At 37.4% G+C, this 24864-nt stretch overlaps 3 protein-coding genes across 3 annotated transcripts; all 3 read right to left on the bottom strand.

Annotated features, from left to right (window-relative positions):
* Positions 1-1184: 1184 nt before the first annotated feature.
* On the bottom strand, positions 1185-2750 carry LOC134674680 (uncharacterized). Its single transcript, XM_063532803.1, has 3 exons — positions 2645-2750; positions 2037-2320; positions 1185-1302 (listed from the first exon to the last, which is right to left on the bottom strand). Exons 1-3 carry the CDS (start codon positions 2712-2714, stop codon positions 1246-1248), a joined length of 411 nt encoding a protein of 136 aa, XP_063388873.1. The 5' UTR covers positions 2715-2750; the 3' UTR covers positions 1185-1245.
* Positions 2751-7265: 4515 nt separating this feature from the next.
* Positions 7266-14171, bottom strand: LOC134674525 (E3 ubiquitin-protein ligase sina-like). The gene is made up of 9 exons (XM_063532627.1): positions 14034-14171; positions 11983-12096; positions 11466-11672; positions 10937-11194; positions 10600-10740; positions 9670-9850; positions 9049-9184; positions 7949-8444; positions 7266-7637 (listed from the first exon to the last, which is right to left on the bottom strand). The coding sequence occupies exons 1-8, from the start codon at positions 14063-14065 to the stop codon at positions 7972-7974; spliced, it is 1542 nt and encodes a 513-aa protein (XP_063388697.1). The 5' UTR covers positions 14066-14171; the 3' UTR covers positions 7266-7637; positions 7949-7971.
* Positions 14172-16770: 2599 nt separating this feature from the next.
* On the bottom strand, positions 16771-18552 carry LOC134674771 (macrophage migration inhibitory factor-like). The gene is made up of 3 exons (XM_063532903.1): positions 18283-18552; positions 18013-18185; positions 16771-16925 (listed from the first exon to the last, which is right to left on the bottom strand). The coding sequence occupies exons 1-3, from the start codon at positions 18388-18390 to the stop codon at positions 16847-16849; spliced, it is 360 nt and encodes a 119-aa protein (XP_063388973.1). The 5' UTR covers positions 18391-18552; the 3' UTR covers positions 16771-16846.
* Between the last annotated feature and the right edge of the window lie 6312 nt (positions 18553-24864).

A 24864-nucleotide genomic window follows, 5' to 3' on the forward strand; every position in this document is an offset into this window, starting at 1 on the left:
TTATAAAACTGATGTATGGTGTGAGCACTCTATGTATTTTTACTCTATGCCCTTACTTAAATATGTAGACACTTGAGCCAGGGGTGCGCAACTCCTGAGATCGGCCAAACTCGGCTCCGCTCGGGTCAGCATTGCTCCGAGCAATTATTAGGGTTGGCACCACTTGACTTCCTTTGGCGTGCACGACCACAGATAAGATAATCACTTGAATTTTGACAACCCTAAATAGCCGAAAGGGATAGTGCCATATATTAGGAAGGGATAGCATGATTCGACCCTGAACCGCTGTCAAACTTCGGTTTTGTAGAAAGTTTCCTTTCTGTACGGTAGTACTATTATTTATTCTGTGCTTGAGCTATCGCGCGTCATCGTGAACCTTGGGGGCTACCGCCAAACCGAAAATCGTTAATTGCGGGCAATTCTGACAGATAAAACACGGTTTGTTACCAGGAAGACAGTCGTCATCTAGCGGCCCCTTCGAAAGACGATTATGGATCGAATATCGTTCCATAGACCTACCGCGAAACGGAATTTTCGGAGTTTTTGGCAGCACGAAATTCGTAAAGCTTGTCGGAATGTACGAAGGTTGATATTGGGCTGTAGCCACGGGCGTCAGTCAGTGGCGGATTTGCCCTGTGGTCCAGTAGGCCCGGGCCTAGGGCGGCAAAAAATTAGGGGCGGCAAATTGTGACAAAAAATTCGCTGATGATGACAAGAAATAACTTAAAATGTAGTCAATGTGATGGGTGCTGCGAAAGGGGCGGCTATTAGGGCCTGAGGCCTAGGGTGACAAAGGCTGCAAATCCGCCACTGGCGTCAGTTGACGTTATTAGCGATTAATCACTGTCGTTAAAAGGAATCATGAATTACTTAAGTAAATAGGTACCGCCAAAATAATATCTCATGAATAATGAAAATCAAATTCTATAAAAAAGTACTTTATTTTATTGTCTGTAGACTATGGTTTTGAGAACAGTCTTCTGGTTAATAAATAATTCTTATAATATAACTTAAGTCATATCTTCAGTTGCACGCACTTTCAGTAGTTCAGCTAGTAAGGTAAACGTACTGGTGCTTGACGCGGTCCCAGTACATGTTATCTTGAAACTTAAGTCATTGTCAATATAGGTGACAGTAAATCTATTAGGCATTAGCATGTCGAGCACTAATACGTTTACCTTATAGGATGCAGGACTCGCTAGTACTCGTATTGGAAGTGCGAGCTACTGAGCGACGGTTAATAACTTAAACTGAAAGGTAGGTGACGTTAGCCTTGAGGTCCAGACCCTCCAACCAGACGTGCTGAAACAAAAAGATTTTATTAAAACGTGAGTTTGAATTTTATTACTAATCTACAAAAATACACCTACAGCTACAGTAGACATATCTTCTTCCTCGCGTTATCCCGGCATTTCGCCACGGCTCATGAGAGCCTGGGGTCCGCTTGACAACTAATCCCATGATTTGACGTAGGCACTAGTTTTTACGGAAGCAATATTGTAAGTATGTTTTTAGCATATGTGTGTCCAATATTGTTTCCTCACGATGCTTGATGCATAGATCAAGTGTTGAATGTGAATATTTCAAAAGTGCCTGCCTAAATATGTACGAACAACTCTGAACGCAAGCCGACGACGAAGTTCAACCCACGAGCATTAGGCAGGCGTGGCTCACTCCCCGATTTCCATCCATTCCACACCAATTTAGGTGGCTAGCCATAAAGGATGACTCACGTTAGACCGGGCCGTGTCCGGGCCGGAGCTGCCGGCGCATCGTTTTCGATGGAAAGCATCACGTGATCACCTGTCATGTCATAGAAAAATAAGCGCCGGAAGCTCCGGCCCGGACACGGCCCGGTCTAACGTGAGTCATCCTTAAGCCGCGCGTGGCGCTGTCGCCACCTAGCGGCCATATCTGTCCTGATCATAACAGGACCCGTTTTGTTAGAGAGTGAGTCTTCTGTACCTAGTACCTACTATTATTTATTCTGTGGCATAGGTACAGTTTGGTTAAAAAGAAGGGTAATATCAACATACCAGAACCATCTTATCAGCTCCAAACTCCCGGTCCAAATGCAGCACCCTCCCACCAGGGAACTTCATCACAGACTTGAGAGTCTCTCCCTCCAGGGTGAAGGTGTTCTTGGTGTCAATGCCATCAGGCGTCTTGAAGTCCGTCTCCTCTCCTAGCACGATCTTCTGGTTGATGACCTCTTTGTCACCAATGGTGACGACGTACTGGATACTGCCGTCGCCGTTGTTCAGGAAAGTGGAGATGCTTTCAGTCTGACGGAGGAGGGCTCTGGTCTTTTCTGGGACCTCTGAAATTCAAATGGTGGTAGATAAGCAAACGATCACGCTGTGTTTAACCGTTTACACATATTTATTATAGGTAGGTACTGTAGGTAGGTATTTAGCGTATAGGTATATAGGTACCTACCCAATTACCCATACTCACTATATAACTAACCTTTCATGCCTTTGAATCAATTACGAATGTAGGTAAGCCAAGAAGTATACCATTTACAAGAAGTACCTAAATGCAGTGTGGTTTGTCGGAGTAGGTAAGTATTAAATATGTAGGTAGTATTAGGTACCTATTGGGCCTATACTTTAGAGCCAGTTGTTTTTATCTAGATACTCACCAAGTTTGTCCATAAGCTCCAGAACATTTTCAAAGTCGCTCTTCTGCCATTTCTTTCCGTAGAACGCCATTTTATTGGAGGGATTTGGTAACACTGATTTTGTAATCATTATCAGTATTTTTTATACTGACGGCCTAATCTAGCTGATATTTTATCTGATAAATTGCAAAAGTTACCTCATTAGATCACTTTCGCGTTAAGAAACGTCCTAAATTCTATCGGTGGGTGTTTTTAAAATCGATATTTAATCATTTGTTATACCTATACATATAAGATTCATTTTTGGGTAATAACTTGGAATGGAAAATACCTTTTTGAGTTGGCTTAATGATGTTCAGTTGCCATGCCAGGCAGTGATTTAAGAATTTAAGGTATTACGAGGAAGAAGGTAAAATGAAACAATTAAACACAATAGATAGGTAACAATTAAAGCGCTTAATCGGACACGTTTTGAGATTCCACAAAATATGTATAAAGAAAAATCGTAAAACTATAAGCTTAATTAAAATTAAGCTAATTATAGGCTATTACTTTCAATGAAAACTATACCGAACATGATCGATCCAACCGTCTTTAGGGTTCCGTACCCAAAGGGTAAAAGCGGGACCCTATTACTAAGTCTCCACTGTCCGTCTCCGTCTGTCGTGTTGTCTGTCACTAGGTTGTATCTCATGAACCGTGATAGCTAAACAGTTGATCATAGATGATGTATTTCTGTTGCCGCTATAACAAAAAAATACTAAAAAGTACGGAGCCCTCGGTGGGCGAGTCCGACTCGCACTTGTCCGGTTTTTGAGTTATTGTAAACTTCTCTTCTTAGTTAAAAGACGTACAAAGCGCATATGCTTGTAATGTACGAAACCCTACACTGAGCATGGCCCGACATGCTTTTGGGCGATTTTTCTTTTTGCGTCTATAGTCCAAGTTTTATCACTCCATACTCTATGTATTGGCAAAACTTTAGAGTTTGGACTTTTGAGTTTAACAATTCTTATCACGAATTAAAAATACTAATCGCCATCACGGAACTTAAATTAATGCATCTGACGTAATATGCATTTAGCGTCATTGTTTATCGGAGAGATATGCACTATAGTTTCTCGACTTAAGACGAGATAAGATAGCAAAGATCTTTGAACCCATTACAACCACCGATCAACACATTAATTAGTAGATTGTTAACTAGGGATGAAAGGCACTCATTTCTGCGATGATTAAGGTTAGAACGGCCCGGGTCCGGGCCGGGGCGTCCGACACTTCATTTTCTATGACAGGTGATCGGTGATCACGTGATGCTTTCTATAGAAAACGAAGTGACAGACGTTCCAGCCCGGGCCCGGGCCGCTCCAATGTGAGTCATCCAATAGTCCGAGGCTGGAATAGTGCCTTTCACTCTACTTTTCATTTTGAATACGAGGAAAGTAAAATGCATGAGTTTGACGAGTTTTTTTTTAAAACATGACTATTTTCATAGTATTTTTTTTAGGGTATTTTCAATTAACAATTTAGGGAAAAGTATCGTTACATATGAAAATGTACCCAAATTCAATTGATTATCGTAAAAAAAAACTTACTTGGAACCTAAAATGCTCTAGTGCAGAAACGTATCATTTTCTGCGCACCTTTTAGAACAACAATGACCTTCTTTTAGAGCATGATATGAGTAATAAAAGGAATTACCATGCCGAATATTGAAAATACATTGACATAACAATGGTTATGAATTATGAATTAGTTAACCCATAAGTTTCTTTTCTACCCATAGTTTCAGGGAACATTCTCGACAACGAAAACGTTATCTGTTATCTAATTATGAATTATCATATAATTCTGCAAATGATAAGCTTGAAGTATCGGTGACTAAACATTACTAATAACTCCCAAATGATTGTAAAATAGTATATGGTATATAGGTACCTACCTAATATCACAGAATAACTAATAGTACTTGCTAATATTTTGTAAAGGCACGAAATTAAACCATCGAAGTGAAAATACATGCTTTATTGATATAAAGTATTACAATGTTTAAAGTATTAAAATAAAATGAATTAAATTGGAGTAGGTAGAGCTAGGTAAATAATATAATATGTAGGTAGGTAATATTAATGATTGGAACACATTGTATATACCTACTTCAGAGTTGTCAGTGCCCGTAAGAAAGTAGGTATAGGTGAGTAAAACTACAGGAATAATAGTTATTAACAAGTGCGAAAAATCGGATATTCGTAAGCATATCGTACAAACGTTTTACAGCAGGTATGACCTTTTAAATTTTTGACGCAGTTACGTAAATGTGCTAATTATAGCACAGGGTGTCGTAATGGAGCAACAGATGTACCTACTGTAAATTTATATTTACTCAGGGGCCCGTTTGCAGTCCAGGCATCAATTTGTTTGAGGCGTATGTATCATACTAATAATGCTGGTCCATAAGTCAATAGTCTTACAACAAATCGTAAATGCTGAAAGACGGCGGTAGTGTCTCGATATGTATACCTACCAAGATAAGACACTAATATTAGTGTGTTGTGGTAATCCATAAAATAGTGTACAATTGTTTGAAATTATCTTTTCAAACGTCTGACAAGGGGCAAGGGGTAGAACCGTAAATCCACCGGTGCAAGGCTACTACTAAAATTATCCTGTCTACTACTTAACTTCAATAAATATCACCATCATGCGGTAGAAACCATAATAATTACCTACAATCCTATCCTATCCTTATCCTCGAATCCCTCATGTAACATGTTATAATCTTTATTTCAACATATTTCTCACAGCTATCGTCAGTTTAGGAGAATATTCCTTAAACCCATTCTAAGTAGGTGACCAATAAAAAAGCGCCACAAAAAGTGGAGGGGTATTACAAAATTCCGACCACCTTAAACTCCTCCTTGGCGCTAAGATCCGTATATAATGAACATTTATTATGTGGCTATGTGTACACCGTACAACTGTGGCGGCTAAGTGCCATATTATATTAGTAATGTATGTATTTGCTATTTTGTCAAATATTACGTGAGGCCATTATGCCCTGACATAAATATCGCCTGGGCTATAACCGCGAAAATCGTTCGTCAGTTGCGCGCTTTTTTCTCCGTCATTCTAATTACGTCTTAATGAGAGTAAAAGAGAAAGATCCCCGCAATTTGAGCATTTCGGTTTTCGCGGTAGGCCCCCTGTTTTCCCACCACGCACTACGTATATTATAGAGTACTATACATAGGTGCGTGATTAGTATACGACATAATATGTTTATGTACCCTAGTTCACACTCGTTCACGGAAAATTTGGTATTAATTAAGACATCATATTTGTGCACTATGGTATTAACAATAAAATTTTCGTCGTAATTAGTACGAGTGTCGACTTTTTTTTTTTACTATTATTATAGTTGTAGGTCCTCGCTTTCAATACGGGCGGCCTATAACTATTATTACTTCGTTTCATTCGTTTTTATGAATGTATTATTATGCAGTTTATTTAGGTATATAAAATATTGTATATAATTATATATGTATATGTATATATTGTGTGTCGACTATTAGGTATCCAATAATTATGATCCTCTTTAATATATTTATTCTAGTTGGACCCCGATATCTCATCCGCTACTATTCTAACTACGTTAAGCCGACCACTGACTAACAGGCCGCCGGACGATATCGGCCTGTCAGTTAGAACAAAAATTTGACAGTTCCGAACAACTGACCGGCCGATATCGTCCGGCGGACTGTTAGTCAGTGGTCGGTTTTAGTTCAAGGTTCAAAGCAATGTAGAAACTATGTAGATTCATTATCTTACTGCAAATAAGGAGCTGATCAAATTAATTTTACACCCGTATCATAACTAAACTTGGACGTGCTTAATTAGCTAACATTAAACATACATTAAGATAATTCATACAAATAAAACTTGTTGGCTTAAACCGAATGGAACAATATAATTGTGGGTTAAAATTACAATGTCACAATAATAATAAGGTATTTGACTGTATTTAAAATTGTTTATTATTTTATACATATTTACTATGCATGAAATAAAGCACCAGAAGAGTAATACAGAAACATAGACAGCAGTTATTTTTAGACACAATTTCTATTTTAAAATCCGTGTAAAACTATAAAGAGTAGGTAATTTGATCGTGACGTCACATGCTAGTGTTTCACATAAATCCCATAGTAGCAAAATCGTTTTGACAGTTCTAAAAAAGAAACTGATTTGACTAGTAGTCAAATACCCTATTCTTTTATATCTTTTACACAGCTAGCTCCGATACAAAACTAAACTATAAAACTTAAAAGCTAAATCTAAAAATATATAATACTCATTTTTAACATAGATAATTGAGAAAACATTCAGGAGTAGGTAACCATATGTATTAGGTACTTACATTATAATCTAATTAGTCATTTTACATTCGCATTTTTAAGATACATTGTTAAGGACATACGAAATGACAAATAAACATCATAAATTTAGACGAAAACAAGTAGTATCTAATTGTACAATTCAATCTTAGTTATATCAAATAATAAATCTGTAGGTACATGAGAACAAAATCGAACCTAAGTCCATTTGGTTTCATACTTACGAGAGTTTACTTCTACCGAATTACTCAGAGTTTGAATCGACATGGACTTAGGTTACTAAGCTTATCTTTCATTAACTTGTCAAGGGTCGAAACAGGCGGACTGCAGTTCTCATAGAGTTAGACCAAGAAAAGTCTGCAACGATTTCGATAGCACACGCAGTGCAAGTGTTATTTAGGTATACGTCATAAAGTCATAGAACTTTGACGTATATCCTCGTAACGTAAGTCCACTAAGTCCCCGTGTACTTGTACAAGAATAAATTACTTTCGAGTTTTGAACTCATATAGAAATAAAAGAAAGTTTCAAATTCAAAAGCGCCAAAATTGCTCTGGGTCTTAAGAGGAATAACACTTGCACTGCGTGTGCTATTAAAATCGTTGCAGACTTTTCTTGGTCTAACTCTACAAGCTTTACAGCTTGCATGCAATCTGTTTCAATCCAAAATACAGGGTGTTTGGTACATCGTGTGCCAAATTAAAACGGCAGATAGGTTGAGTCATTTGCTATTATCTTCTCAGGCCTAGAAATTTTTAATTTGGCGCACATTTTTTTTCACTTCTATGCCAGTTTTTCGTAAATTTCAAATTTTTACTGGCGTAGTAGTAAAAAAAAAACATGGCCAATTTTGTTTTTCTAGGCATGAGAAGATAGCAAATGACTTAACCTATCTGCCGTTTTAATTTGGCAAACGATGTACCAAACATACCTATAAACTGTATATACTCGTATTTAATTTACATCGTTATTCCTGGGACCTCTCCTGCGTCCCCGCTGGTTCATTTCCTTCTTTATATAAAACTTGTACGTCAAAGCGCTTTCGTTGACAAAAGTCATGGCGTAACTAAGCGGCAGGGTAGCACACTGGCTATCTTTGAAAATATCCTCAACATGAGTACCGATTGACTGACAATTGTCAACGTAAAGATACTTCCTTAACGGCTGTCTTTTGTTGTAGACATGGAATTCATACGTCCATTTGTCGGCACTTATTTTCGTGCCTAGCAACTGGACAGTCATTGAAATTTTACGTTCTTTCTCGTCTACTTTAACGTGAACTAAGAAGTTGTAGGGCCCATTCTTTATAAGATACATTTTATGGGTGTCCATGCAAATGTTGAAGACGTACATCTCTTTGTGTATTTCTGCGGAGCGTTGCTCCTTGTGGCACTCGTCAAAATGTGTAGCCATGTCAGAAACTTTGCCTGAAAATTCCAAAAAACGTTTAAATATGCGATTAACTATATGGCACAATATCTAGAGTACATAGGCAAGTATTTTTGGCATTATGCTGCAAATCTGACAGTCTGCTAATACGATATACGACACATTAGGTACATTATGAGCATACATTGCGGTTTTCGGGTCGGAAATGTTTTACACTAGCCAAATAACAGGTAAAAACTGTAAAAAACTATACTAATTTATCATTTCTAAGCACAATTTGGACCTTACTACTGACTACCTACGTTTAATTCATAGTTTGGTAATTATTTTATAATAAACAAAGTTATAAATACACGAAATCATTCCCGACCCGAAAACCCCGTGATTATGAGAATCTGAATAGCTACTCTGCGTGTCAAGCATTTTATGCGGTATGTCATTTTCCTTTCCTCTCTCCAGTCCCCTCAGAATATGGATATAAAGAAATGGTCAAATGCAAATCTCCAGGATTTAAGTTAAAATATCAAAATTCATACCTAAACATGCATCGGTTAAGTAGGTAATCTATCCGTGATAAGGTAACAGACGGACAAACATACGTACTTTCGAATTGGTTAAAATCATTAAGTAAAGTTTACTTACATCGAGTTGAGCATTGTCCAAAGACTGCGCCCATTGGACAGTCCATCTCCCCAAACGGGCACTCCTTGAGGTGACGCTGCATCCCATCGAAGTTAAAGCGTAGCGTGCAGCCCTCGTTTGGGCAAGTAGTGTTCAACTGTAACGTAAAACAACATTTAAGAGCTGGGGCCCATTTCTCGAACGGTTTTAGTAGTGGGTTTTTAATCTCATTAGCGCCATTTGCACCATCCCACTATCCCGGGGTTAACCGATAAAACCTGGAGTTACCATAGTTACCAGTACAATTTGACACTGGGTTAACGGTTTAACCGGTTATCCCCGGGTTAGTGGGATGGTGCAAGTGGCGCTTAGAGGATTACGAGGGTGCCGATATGACAAGACATTCTTACGTCAGCTATAACAGCTTCCATCGCGATGTTGCTCATAGCAATGATGAGCGATTAGACATTTGCCGCACGACCTCTGAGCCAAGCGACAGTCCTGGCAGAAACCGTGTCCTTTGCTACTGGTTCTGGTAGATGTTGCCAGCTAGTACGAGCAACAAGTGGGTTCCATTCTTTTAAAAATAAGAAATTAACAATTTAAGGGCTAGAGGGTGCAGAATAGACGGTAAATTCTTACGTCGGCTATAACAGCTTCCATCGCAATATTCCTCATGGCAGTGATGGGCGACAGACATTTGCCGCACGACCTCTGTGCCAAGCGGCAGTCCTGGCAGGAGCCATGTCCGTTGCTGCACTGGTAGATGCTGAGCCCGTAGCGCTGGCCGCACGTTGGGCAACTGATGTCGTTGTCTCGGCCCCTGGAAAGTTAGAGAAAAATAATATAGTTAATATGATTAAATATGTGTTCAAAACAGGTTCAAAGCGCTAAAGTTTTAAATGTTACATAATGACTATATTTTATGAAGTCCATAATTATAAATAATTAAGAGCCACTTCTCTACTTATGATTTTTATGAAGTATTATAACAGCTAAAGTTGCTGCATAGTGCACAATCTTCCGCTACCTCAGCCCCGATTCCACGTTTTTCGTCCGTAAACTGTACAACACCATCAAATATGTATATCGAAGCGGCTAAGGTCTTCACAAATATCGCAACAAAGCCTCTATTATCAAGACGTTAAAGTGCATGTTCCAATTTATTGCCGCACCTATATACCTAATAATATCTGATGGCGACTGTATAAGGTTTAACGTCGTAAATCCCCGCGTACTTGTGTAAGTACAAATTAAATTCGAGTTATGAACTCTTATAGAAATAAAAGAAAGTTCTAAATTCAAAAGCGCTACAATAGCCTACAATTGCCTTGGGTCTTACGAGGTCTGGCGAGGTTGCGAAAGAGTACTTCGGCGTTCCAGGGACCTCGCCGTATAGCAGCGAGGCGGCAACAGAGGGGTTTTAGTGGGTAAACCTAGGGTCTCATTAGCCTACAACAGGGAGTCCCATATAACCATCCCGGCCCGTCCCCCGCCGGGTGGTATGCGTAAAGCATTTCCCCTATTAAAAAAAAAGGGTCTTACGAGGTAAAGAAATTATTTTAAACTGACCTGCCGCCTGGTTTCGGTCCATTCTTAGTTGCAGAAGGCTTAGACTTCGAAGGTCCAGCTGTATTGGGTTTCGCATCTGAGAGTGCTTCATTTTTATTGGTAGAAGCATTTGCCGACTGCGAGGTCCCGGGAGCATTATGACTGTGTAAAAAATTAATATTAGGTAAGTATTGTTAGGGAACTTCTGTATTAAGTATAAGGCTGTCAAAACATGATTAAAACGCATTCGCGAATCCATTAGCGTATACCATCTTAATTATCATTACGGAACCATGAATAATCATTATGGATCACACCTTCATGAAACGCACGAACAATCAAGAATCAAGTTATTTACCTTGAATTATACGGTGGTGGTGGCCGAGTACGTACGAAAACCTTTGGCGAAGCGCTGACGTGGGACACAGATGCCTTTTGTACCACGTTGACCTGAGAAAATGGGTGTTTCGTAGTAGGCACTAATAGCGACGCCTGAGGCGTTGAAGGGCTCCTTGACGCGTTGAGTGCAGTTGTCGGGATATTTAATACTTCGTTGACTTCTGAGGCCGGAGGAGCCGATGGCTGCGGTGAGGGCCTGGTTGGTGTTGGCGGTGGCCTGTTGGTGGTATAACAATTTACTTAAGGTATGTAAGGTAGGTAGGTTGAGATATTAATGTAGGCAAGCATTTTTAGCAAAGCAAGATTAGAGAAAAAAATCGTCTCTGTAAATTTAGTAAGCAGGTATAGGTACAGTCGCCAGCAGCTATATCGGAGCGGCCTGCTCAAAAATATAATATATGAACACGCGCTTTAGCGCCTTATAAGTTTATAACCAGGTATGTCTCATGAAGATATAAATGGAGGGTACCTTGGTGGTCCATAGTTACCTATTCACGTAAACAAAGTTGTCCTCGCCTCGGCTCACGTTAAGGTTTGGGTACAGATTGGGTGTTTGTTTGATTCCATGCAAGTCTTCAGAATTATAGTTGTATGGGTTGCGGGATCTTTCCAGAACGTTTGGTTGGCTAGTTTGCTTTATTACACTTTGTAAGTTCTCCGTTGTGTAATTGTAAGGAGTTCGGGATCTCTCTGTGCTGAAAGTGGTATCAATGTATTAGACTTTACCACAGTCTTTTGGTGCATTCACACGAGTGATTGGTATAAGCAACGGTAAACTTAGAGAATACTCTTATGCAAAGGCTACGAAACGCACTCTCCGAGCGTGCTTTTATATAACTTTATACTTTATAACCAACGTACAGTCAGGTACTTTTTTTTGCCCAAATGTACGGCGGTTGGGGTCAGAGTCAACTGGCTTCAAACGTGCACGTTCGGAGCATTCCGTGAGCATGTGATTTCTGATACACTGCGGCATTTTATCGCATTTGGATTAAAATAACTTACGGGGTTTGCACAGGCGACTGATGGGTCGCACTTGAAGTTTGTAGCGATTCCTGTCGTCTCTGTTGCGTGGCATACTGGTTCCGCCGTTGTAGTCTTTCGTCTTGTAATCTGGATCTAAAACAGTACCTACATGTTACATGAGGTCAGGTTGACGCAGGCAGCCAATATAGCAAGAAAAATCAAAATGAGTCATATAGTTGTTGACTAACCTAACGATATCATTTGAGCTAGTTGTGAAGAAAACTTAATATTTTTAACAAGCAGAAATGTCTGCGAACGATGCTATATTAAGCTTAGAATTTTAAAAGTGGTAATATTACTGTCTTGTGTGTGACTTGAAGTCACGGCCTCTGGCTGCTATGGAATGAGGTCTTGGAGGCTTAGAGGCTTGAACGCTGGAGTATCTATCCAGAGGCCGTGAGTTCAAGTCACAACCAAGACAGTAATTTTTCCACTTTTAAAAATTACACTTATTTACATAGTCGATTATGGCAAATACGGCTAAGGGTTGAAAACATCCTGTACCTATGCTGTAGGTACATAAAGATGCAAAATGATTTCTATTCATAAAGTAGGTATGCACTTTTGCCGCATGGTTATACCTATAGGGCCATTTCCACACCTAATGCAATACATACAGAAATGTATTAAAGGTTTGAAATAAGTAGCTTTACAGCACATGCTTAATCAGGAAAGGAAACAGATACCTATACAATTATGTAGCCCCATGTACTTGTACAAGTACAAATTCAATTATGTAGCCCCATGTACTTGTACAAGTACAAATTCAATTATGTAGCCCCATGTACTTGTACAAGTACAAATTCAATTCGAGTGTTGAACTCATACAGAAATAAAAGAAAGTTCTAAATTCAAAAGCGCCAAAATTGCCCTGGGTCTTACGAGGGTAGGGTAGCTATCGAACTCGTTAGCGATAACAATAACAAGCAATTAATGTAGGCCACGAAGTGAACTGCGCATCAGTGGCGGCGCGTCCATAAAAGCCGATTCCCACCGGCTTGCCTGTTTTTGGATGTTTGGGCAGAGTTGTATAGGAAATAGGTAAGCCAAATTAGCCCCGACTTGCCTATGAATATGTTTGACGCGCCGCCACTGCTGCGCATTGACTTCTTAGACTGCAATAAATAAAATCATAACTTACTCTATTCATATATGTATGTATAATATTATCGACACACAGTTAACAACTAACAAAAGTCTAACGAAATATTTTTATGCGGAAATACCTACCCACTAATTACGTAACTAGTTATAGATAGTTAATGTAGGAAATAGATATACACAAATCAACAAATAAAAAGAAAATACTAGTAAAGTCAACTAAGTATTTATTAAGGTTGTTTGTTGCACCATCACACTAACGTGGTGTTAACCATTTAAACCTGGAGTTATCATGGTTACCAGTACAATTTGAGGACCACTTGCACCAACCCACTAAGTACTTACCTACTAAAGCCTACTGATCAATATAATATGGTCAGCAATAATTAACCCTTGGCTTCATGCCATGAATAGGGTTGCCTTTAAATCACCACCAACCAATCTTTACCAACCGCCCGATTTAAGTGGTAGACCTATAGTTCGTTTTTTTAGCATTAGAAATAAGGTAAACAATCTTGATATGTCTTGTAATTGAAAAGCACATTTTAAAAATAAGTTACGGCAAATGTGTAACAATTATGAATCTAATACGATCATTTATATTTTTCTGCTTTCATAAGCAATAGTTACTGATTTTTAAAAAGCGTTTTTCAATTAAAAGACATGTCAAGATCGCTTACCTTCTTTCAAGTTCTTTCTAATGCTAAAAAAACGAACTATAAGTATTATAGGTACTTACCTACTTCCACGGACCTACCTCCCTCCCATCTACTTACATAAATGTTTAAGTAGGTACCTTCACCTTCTTAGTAACTGTTAGTAGTTAATGTTACCTGTTCAACTTCAACTACATATAGATAAGTATATATTTACTGTTATTTTAATGCTAACTAAATAATATGCTGATAATAGAACTATTGTTTCCTTACTTGTTTTCTTCCTTCGAGCTGTCCGCGCCCATATTGAATCACGATCACTTAATTATCACAATAATTAAATCTTAATTCTAACACTTAAGTACCTATGTAGTTAAAGCAGAATAACACTCAGCTTGGTTAGAGGGTCAGACGACAAATGGATTCAAGTTTCAAACATTCAAGTTACACGTTGTTTTAATAGTTGTTTATCGTGCAAACGCAAGCAAATGATGCCCTTAGCGGGAACTATTGTGACTTTTATCGATATCGATATTAACGCAAAAAAGAAATACAACTGAACTAGGAATACGAATAATAATAAGTATAGGTACCTACATAAAGATAGATATAACGTTTAGTTTTACTTTGGTTTCAAGAAGAGATTAAAAAGGTAGGTAGGTAGAGCTATGATTTCTTCTTCTTATTAACAATGATAAATGTAGGTATGCAAAAGAAATTGTAGGAGGATTGAGATACGGGCCTGATGCGGTCCAGACACTGTTAGTAAAATTGATTAGGTAATATTAATTCCAATTTTAATAATAATTCATTCCAATCCTTATTAGTTATTAGTAATAGTTATTACTACAATGTTAACAGTAATGTGATTAAATTAAAGGCCATGATATGAATACTGATAGCGCCTGTCCTGCTATAAGGATACATCGAGCACATTATCGAACATTGGTGGCAAATGATTAGATTAGATTTCATTAGATTCATTTATTTCTTATTGAAAATGTACATTGTATTTTACATGTAATAATAAAATGCACTCAAAATAAGCAGTTTTGACTTATTTACAATATGAGTGGTGGTAATTGCTATAACTGTTCCAAATTTTATGTATCTATGTCAAACGGTCTCTGAGAAAAACGTATTTAACTGATTTGCAAGACCGAAGTGATCCCATAAGTGTTCCGTAAACAAAGTTTTGTACGGAACACTAAAAAGATCGTCACCATACAATATAAATAATTAAAGAATAAGAATCTAAAAAATAAAGTACCTAATTTCCGAGAATAAATAATAAAAAAAAGAAATAAAATGACGTCCAAAATAAACACGTAGTGTTCCAAGTTCCAATTATTTCCTAAAAGAGGGTAGATTGCTACGGTAGGTATGTGAGTAAATGCAAAGCCAGAGCCGGTTGTGTTTGCTGAGACGTGCACATGCGCGTGCGCCTAAATGTTTGAGCCGCGCACGCACACGTCACGCAAGCGGCGTGTCTCTCATAATAAGGATCTGTTACCATTTACAACTCGCACTGTGCACGTCTATTCTTATTAAGTAGGAGTAGGAGAGGTAGGAGTAGAATAGAGTAGGTATAGTTCTCTATTCTCACTTCACGACACTGTGAAGATGGGGCTTGCAACAGCGCCGAAGTATCGGAACCGGAAAGTAAATAATAAGCCTCCACAGGGCAGCTTGTGGCGAGCTGAATGGGAAGTGACGTCCCTGGGTCCCATACCCCCGAGAGTCGGTCAGGTCCCTCTCTATCCGGCTTGCCTTCATTGGCCGGCTGGACTGAACATTGAGCACTGAGCAGGGACCGCAGGATACCATCATGAAACTTAACTCATTGAGGTGACAGCCAAGTGACAGCAAGGTGTTATCTATTGGGCATTAGCATGTTAGCTTGCAATCGTATAACCTCTTGTAAATTGAGAACCTATTTTGAAGCTTTAAGACTATCAAAGTCTAAAGACTAAAGTTGGTACGTAATTTTTCTATCGAACAAAATTCGTCGCATCACTGGCATCACCGGAAAAAACCAGCCATAAATATCTATTTTGTTTGTAAAGGTGTCCATAGACAGTGTAGAATTGGAATTAAAAATGCCGGCTACATACGTAACGATAAATCGTTGCGATAAAAATGTGCAGTCCGACTGTGCAGATAAATCGAACCGTGTGTATGACAAATCGTTGTACCTAGATTATCGTAACGATTTGTCATACACACGGTTCGATTTATCTGCACAGTCGGACTGCACAGTTTTATCGCAACGATTTATCGTTACGTATGTAGCCGGCATAAAGCGCGTGTTACACCATCCTCAATGATTTAAGGGCTTTATACGTTCGGTTCGACACGATTTCATAAATTGGAATGTAGAATCAGTCACTAAATTCAAATTTTGTTTGCGAGATCACCCTTACGCGCTAAAATTTTTAAGCATATTTGTAAGTATAAAAATATAGGAGGGAGCATAGAAAATCAGGGACTTCCCCGTATTCGAATTAATAGTAATAATTATACTTCATGCGACAGCGGAAAAAACATATTGCCATAACATATAGTGCAATCAGCACATCTATTATATTTTCTAACTTTGCTCATTGTATGTAATTTATTATAATAGTTTTATACTTAGGCAAGTATAGCCTGTATAGCTAGGTAGCTATGCATTTGTAAATCATTCAATTGTTTTCCAAAGCATATTGAATTTCAGAACTTGTTATGGGAAAGATAATCATGTTATGAGAAACATGTGAAAAATTTACAATTATGCACTTGTTTAAAAAATTGAATTTTATAAACCAACATGTTTTCATTTGTCACAGTTTTTATTGGTTTGATTACTATGATGATGATGATGATGATAATGATGACTGTCAAGTTAGTAAGAAACAGAAATCAAAAACAGTGTATATTCATTTATTTCTTTTTAGTATATTTTGATTAGAAATCATTTTACTTTTACTAACTGAAAATAATAAGAATTTAATATGATTATTTATAAAAAACTTTATGATTATCCTACATAGATTGTATGTTAAATGCCTTATAAATTTAAACATGTTTAAGGAGACTCAATGTGTTTATCCAAAAATGGCATGGAAGGTAGTTCCCTTGAAGCCCACATTGCCTGTTGGTTCATCTTGGAAGGTGATGTACATCCTGAAAAGAGAAAACAGCTACAGTGTATAGCTTAACTTATCGATGAACCATTGTGTGGGGTCAAATAGACTGTAATGTGCAGTGAGTTAACTTCGAAAGTATTTACACAACTATCAGAATTTTCTATTATACCAATAGTCAGCAAGATGCTTTGCTAATTAGTGCAGTAACAGTATAGATGTGCCGTTCTCTAGAACAATCTCCGTTTGTGCGAGAATATTCCGCACAGTAAAAAGAGAATGTTCCCGAGAGTGGCACAATTATTAGGAAGAACATGGTAAAATTGTATACAATATTGAAACCAATCCCTGACCTGAATCAAGAAACTGGCTATGAATGTCTATAATTACTCTTAGGAGGAGAGTATTTTATCACGTGGATAAAGCCTGCTGATTCATAGATAAAAAGAACTTTGGCAGTTGTTAGCCAGTTCATAATGACTGCAGATTAACACTACTCAAAATTAATTTTCATTGAGTCTTTCTGCACCAATTTCCACAGTGTGTTAACTCACTAAGTATTGTAGTAATGACTAAGCAGCTATCAAACGAGAATTGTTACAACTCTTTATCGGGTTCTATTACCAATACAATAGCATATTGTTTAATATGCCCCATAAAGATTCCATTGTTTCTTTCTGTTAGTAATTGACTACAGTCAATATTAAATTGACTCATAGTGGTTAACATAATATCTTTATATAACTAGTTAAAGATCATATGTAAGATGCATCAGGCATCCACAATAGGTAGTTACAGTAAATTTTTTAGCATAAAGAAAAGAGTATGCGATTTTGACGTCTTTTAATTGAAAAAAGCTTTTTAAAAATCAGTAACTGTAACTTATGAAAGCTAAAAAATGTAAATAATCATATATGATTCATAATTGTTTCATATTTGCCATGATTTTTATTTGAAGTGTTTTTCAATAAAAGGACACATCAAGATTATATACCTTATATGCAAAAAAAAAATTTACTACCTATAGAACCTGTACCCAGATTTTTTTAGATATCTCATACTATAGTCTGTTGAGAACCCCTAGTCAGTTTAAATACTAATGGGCAAATTATAATTTTAAAGCTTACCGGTCAGAAGGCACTCCTAACTCTTTTTCCACTAGTTCAAAAAGAACTTTGGCATGTTTCTTGTTTTGTTCCACGCCCAGGGCTCCAATAGACATCACATTCCCAATGGCGCAAGGTGCAGTAGATCCGCTGAAGCTCATCAACACATCAGGATGAACGGACACCACGCAGTACTACAAATCAAGTAAAAATAAATATATACAAGTAAAGGCATTTCATCAGTTTTTTTTGTAGTTTCACTGTAAATATCGTATAATGCAAGTTGGTAACCTGTTCCGGTTTACCAAGAGCTTTAGCAAGTATCGGCACTGCCTTGGTAACAAAATCCTTTGGGATTTGGTCCCGCGGTACATTTGTCTCGATCCTGAAATGCGGCATGATGAGAACTAGCGTCCGCTCACAATGGAAGTTGTATAAACAATGCTGGTATATTAATTCAGCACTTTATTTCACTCTACTTCAAGTCAGAAGCTCGAAACTCCTGAAAATAATGTATCAAGAGTCGAATGAAAACCGGCAGCAAGTAGTGAAATGAAACTTGAGATGAGAACATCTTAAGAAACTTCAGACAATGTCAAACAAATGTCACTACTGTCACAAATGATTTTTTTTTTACAGAGGATAAGTTTAGTGTTTTTATCTATATCCCAAACAGTGTACGATTTTTAAATTTTTTTTTTTTTTTTTTTTTTTCTTTGTATGGACTTGGGGGCGGTGTTGCCCGTAGCCAACGTCAAGTAAAAGGGTAGGAAATTAAACGCGGAAAGGAATAAAGGAACGGAATTTGGAAAAAGTGGTCAGGTCAGGTATAAGAATACAATGTGATAATGGTAAATATACTTAATACTATACTTTTATATTATTATGAGAGATGAACCATGCTAAGATGTTATATAAATCATGATTAATAAGCAAGGAAGGGATGTCTGTTGGAAAGGGAATATGTTTAGATTGTAAAGTTTCCATGAAAACAGTGCGATCGTACAAGGGACAAGAAAAAAATATATGGTTAATATCAGCCACCTCAGCACCACAGTCACATTTAGGATCATCAATAAATTTAAATCTAGCAAGATCAGAAGGAGTACTTGTATGGCCTAGTCTCATGCGTGTTAAACATGATATTTCGCGTCTATTGAAGTTTTTATTGTAAAACCACGGCTTTATAGGGATGTCGTTTTGGATCGTAAGATAATAACTTCCAGATTCTAAGCTGCTCCAAAACCAAAAGAACTCCCAGGCTAACCTGAGATATCTTTTGGGGAGCAACAGAAGATCATGGCAATAATTTTTATATGGAAATATATCACCAGAAGCAACAGCATCTACGGCCAGACGATCAGCTTTCTCATTTCCAGAAATACCACAATGACTTGGCACCCATACAAAATTTATAGTAAACCCTTTCTTTTCGCATTTTAACAAGATGTTTCGGATTTCATATAACAAAGGGTAACTGTTTGTCATTTTGAAAGGAGATTTTAATAGAATTTGGAGGCAACTTTTAGAATCGGAAAAAATTACACATTTATTTAAATTGAACATGCAAACATACTCAACAGCTTTATAAATACCGAATAGTTCTCCAGTAAATACCGAAGATTCTGGAGGGAGTTTAATTTTTTGTACAACATTATACTGGTGATGAAATACACCAACCCCTACACAAGTATTTGTAGAAGGTTTTGATGCATCTGTGTATATGTGATGCCAACCAGACCAATTTTCGCCCACTAAGTTGTTAAATACAGGTTGAGCACTTATTATATCCTTAGAAATATTGGAGTCTAGAAAAACTTGCGGAGAAATAATCAAAGAGTCAAAATCTTTCTCATATATAGGAAGGTTAATATGTCTGACAGTAGGAGAAGATAGAGACAAAAATTTAAGGTAGCTATTAATTATACAAGGAGGAGATCTGTTACGCCAATATGGAGACGACTGCATATGATCATAAAGAGTCGATAATTTTGTGATAAGAGGATGTACCGAAAATTGCATAGTCCTAAAAATGAATCTGTCGGATAAAAATTGACGTCTCAAATGCGCAGGTGGATCAACACACTCCACTTGCATGGCATTAGCCGGACTGGTTCGCATAGCACCAAGGATTGTCCTCAGTGACTTATTCTGTATGACATTGAATACTTTAAAGGCATCTTCTGTACCCGGTGTTAAAAGAAAAGAACCGTAATCAACTACGCTTCTTATAACTGCATTATAAATAAGCTTCAAATAGAAAGGATGGCTGCCCCACCATACACCAGCCAAGCATCTCAATATGTTTAATGAGCGTTCGCATCTACCTTTAACATAATTACAATGACCCTTGGCTGACAAATTGTAGTCTAAAACCATTCCTAAGTACTTAACTTCGTCACGAAAGGAGATTGTAGATCCATCATAGGATAATTTTTCATTAACAGTTTTTTTCCTTGGAGAGAATAAAATTGCAGAGGTTTTCGGAACTGAAAGGTCTAACCCATTATTATTTAAATATATATTTAGCTCCTTCAAACTAGAATTTATAATTTCGCAGGCCTTTTGAACGGATCTATTTCTAGAGTAAAGCACTATGTCATCGGCATATTGTAAAATGGATATATAATCTGGCAAATTAGAACTAAGGTCGTATGTATATACATTAAAAAGTAAAGGGCTTAGAACAGAACCCTGTGGTAGTCCTTTCCAAACAGTCCTATGTAATACTTTATCATCTAAATCTAACCTAATCGATCGTTCATAAAACATAGCAGCAATAATATTACACAAGCGTACAGGAACTCCCAAGAGAAACAATTTATTTACAAGAATTGATATATTTACATTATCATAGGCAGAATTGATATCTATAAAACAAGCTACTACATATTCCCGTTTCGAGAAGGCTAAAAGGATATCCGAAACTAACAAACTAACACAGTCTAAAGTGCTTCGGCTTTTGCGAAAACCATATTGAATATCCGGTAATAGTTTCTTACTTTCAATAAACCACTCCAACCTATTTTTAACTAAATGTTCCAAAATCTTAATTAAAACAGATGATAACGCAATTGGACGATAAGAATTTGGATCATTACGGGGTTTATTCGGTTAGAGAAAGGGTAACACCAACTGTATTTTCCAGTTTGGTGGAATGTCACCTGTCATAAAAATCCCGTTAATAATATTGAGAAAGTAACCTATAACCTTGTCACTAGAATGTTTCAAAAATGAATATGGAATACCGTCGCAACCTGGTGCGGAATCAATGACATACGATAAGACATTCTTTAGCTCCAATAACGAGAATGGATCATTAAAACGCTGCATGTTATCATTATCAATATTGGTTGGGGAAGCCAGTTCAATACACACGGGGGGTGGGACGAATGGAGGAGCTAATTTATCTAAAAACTTCTCAGCTACTTTAGGATCAAGATTAAGGGTGTTATTTTCTACAAAAGCTCCTCTAAACATTCTAACCTTTCTCCAAACTTCTGACGGGTGAGTACTGGGGCTCAAAGATGCACAAAAGGCTCTCCAACTGTCGACTTTCTTCTTTTTCAAAAACTGTTTTGTTTCTTTTAATGTAACTAATAAGGAATTAAAGTTCTCTTCGCTCATATTATTATTATACTTTAACTCACTCTGTTTTCTCTTTTTAACAGCTTCTGAACATTCAGAATCCCACCATGGAGGGCTGGGAATATTGAATTTAGAGGACTTCTTACGCGGAAATACTTCATCAGCTATATTAATTATAAACTTAGCAAAAGCATCAGAAGTTTTAAACAAATGTTCCCGAGATACATCAGGTAATTCACTCAACCTCTCATCCATATGTTTGCGAAACTTATCCCAATCTGCATTTTGAAGTTTATATGCTAACAGTGGAGATCTTTTAAGTACTGGTTTATTTTTAATAGGAAAAGAAATAAGAATTGGAAAATGATCACTGCCATAGGAAAGTGGAAGTACCTCCCACAATAAGGAATGTGAAATGGAAGAACTACAAATTGATAAATCTAATGCACTAAGATTTTCATTGGGAGCAGACCGACGCGTGGGAACACCAGAATTTAATATACATAAATTATAATAATCAACTATGTCTATTATTTCCTCTCCTAAACTACTTGAATTTAAACACCCCCAAGCAGGGTGATGGCAATTAAAATCTCCTAATATTAAACATGGAGTAGGAAGAGATGATATGATTTTTCTTACTTCACTAAGTATGGAAAGTGAGGGATGAGGTATATACACTGAAACTATACAAATGTTATCTACAAGTGCTGAGATGATGGAAAATTCATTATTATGAGGTGCTAATGGAACATGAGAGAAATGATATGATTTTTTTACAAGGATGGCTACACCACCATGCCCGTCCGACCTATCTTCGCGGAGGCATGCATAGCCTGGAACTTTGAAACATGACTCAGACCTGAGCCATGTTTCAGATAAGGTAATAACAAAAGGGTCATACTTCTTAATTAAATGGATTAAATCGCTTTTTTTATTATTGATGCTGCGACAATTCCATTGAAGAATTTTGGAATTGTTGGCCATTATTGAAGGAAACATGAGAGTATGGACTGGTAATGTGAGCAACGTTGGACGGTTCTGAGTGATTATTATGTAAATTAAAACTTAACAATTGTATGAGTTCTAAGATGAGTTCATTGGTAGTTTTTTTGTTAAACTGTTGTGCAATGGCACTACCATTTCCAGAAGGAGACGGCATGTTATAATCTTTTGATAGATTAAAATGTGTGACAGTGTCGAAACCTTTCTGAGGTTTTGGCGGACTGCGAGGCTTAAGAAATACTGTTTTTTTATATGAATGTGAATGCTGTGTATTAATACCTAAATTATTGTTTTTAGTTGTCTGGGTCTGGGGAGATGACGGAGTGGCCATAACCACATCTGCATAGGGTTTGGTCACAGGAGGGTGCAATTTTGATGCCTCAGAATAGGAAATAGCACTTTGGGCCATAGATAACTTAATATTTTTTTGTCTCTCATACTCAGGACAACGAGCCTTATTGGTAGCAAAGTGAAGACCAGAGCACAGGCAACAAGATGCACTATCTTCTTCAACAGTGCAAGAGGAGCCCGTGTGACCCTGTCCACACTTGTAGCAGCGGGGTTTTGACCTGCATTGCACCTGTGTATGACCAAACCGGCAGCAATTAAAGCACTGGATTGTTGGATAAACATATAGGTCGACCGGCAAAGCGTTATAACACATAAAAATGCGTTTTGGTAGAACCTGTCCATCAAAAGTTACAACGACAGTTTGTGATGGCTTCCACACTGGAACGCCATCCACAACAACTTTATAATTGATTCTTCTCAATTTTAGAACTTCTCCACAACCTACTGGTACACTTATACTCTCTTTAACCTCATCTAAGGACATTTCAGATGGAACACCTTTAACTACACCCATTCTGATAACATTAAATGATGGGATGAATGCTGTATATCTATTCTCCTTCAGTCGGCTGTCTAGAAGAAAATGGTTGGCATCCTCATACTTTGAAAATGACAGTGAAACTCTATTGCGACCAATACGTTTAACGCTGCCATTAACAATGTTCTTAAAGTTGTTACGTTTTAAAAAGTTGCCAAAAGCAACTGAATGAATTGAAGTGCCATCATTTTGAGATTCTTGTTGCTTCTGTACATGTACAATATAAGGTGAACAATCTGAATGAATATATTGTTTCCTAACTGTGACTGTGGGCTGAGAGGAGATAATATCAGCAGGATTCACGGCTGGGGCCGGGGCAGTGGCTGAGGCCAGGGCCGGGGCCGGGGCCGGAGTAGGAGCAGAGGCTGTAAGCGGAGCATGAGAATGCGTACGATCATTATTGTTTGTGGAAACCTGACAATCGCAATTGTCCTTAATAGATTCCCTATCCCTATTTTTATCTTTGTTATGTCGCTTTTTTTTATTACAGTGACGACATATCTTCCTGGATGCTGTCCTTTTTTTCCTAACTTCAGTGGTAGATAATACTGAGCTATCTGTATCCATACTGTGGTATTCTTTCATTTCTCTCTCAGAGCTATTGTTATCTATAGTAATTGTATGTGAAACCGGAGGCCCACCTCCCCCTGGGTCGTGAGGTTCGCCGTCACCGCCCATGGCGGTGAATATACACTAAAAACTTACCTAGATGATGAATTTATATACACAAAATATAATAAACTAACTACTAAAGATATTTACAAACTATTTACACTGAGTTGACCACTATTAACACAAAAAATATTTAAAATTTGTTAAATGTAAAAAAAGACGCGCGCACAGGTCGAAGTTTCCCGCCCTTTTTTTCGATTTTTAAATTGTCTATGGTATTGTGTGGTGTGACTCAGGGATGCCAACTTAGTGGTTTTACCACTAGATTTAGGGGGAAATAAACCAGCTAGGGATTTTTTTAGGGGCTAAATATTTTTAGTGGTTTTTTTAGGGTTTTTTTTTGGGTAGAAAAAGGCGGCAAATTTGAAAAATGTAGATATTGTCTCATAGAAAATTTGAATTTCGCGCCTTTTTCTACTGACAAGTTTTGCTTGACCATCTATAACGTTCATATGTATATATGATCACAAAAATGTCGAACCGGTTGAAAATCATAATAATTTACTAAATTGTGGAAAATGTATAAATAAAGGATTAATTAAACGTATAATTTCTTTTATTTTTTATTTAGTGGGTTTTCCAAAATAATAGTACAGTTTTAGGGGTTTTAAGTTGAGCTCTAGGGGTAAAAAAAAATTGGAGTTGGCAACCAGGTGTGTTGACAATTTGTATCATTTGTGATGTCAAATAGCACCTTGCGGTAGCTCCTAATTTCTTTA

This window comes from Cydia fagiglandana, chromosome 20, assembly GCF_963556715.1.
Source record: "Cydia fagiglandana chromosome 20, ilCydFagi1.1, whole genome shotgun sequence".
Classification (NCBI taxonomy): Eukaryota; Metazoa; Arthropoda; class Insecta; order Lepidoptera; family Tortricidae; genus Cydia; species Cydia fagiglandana.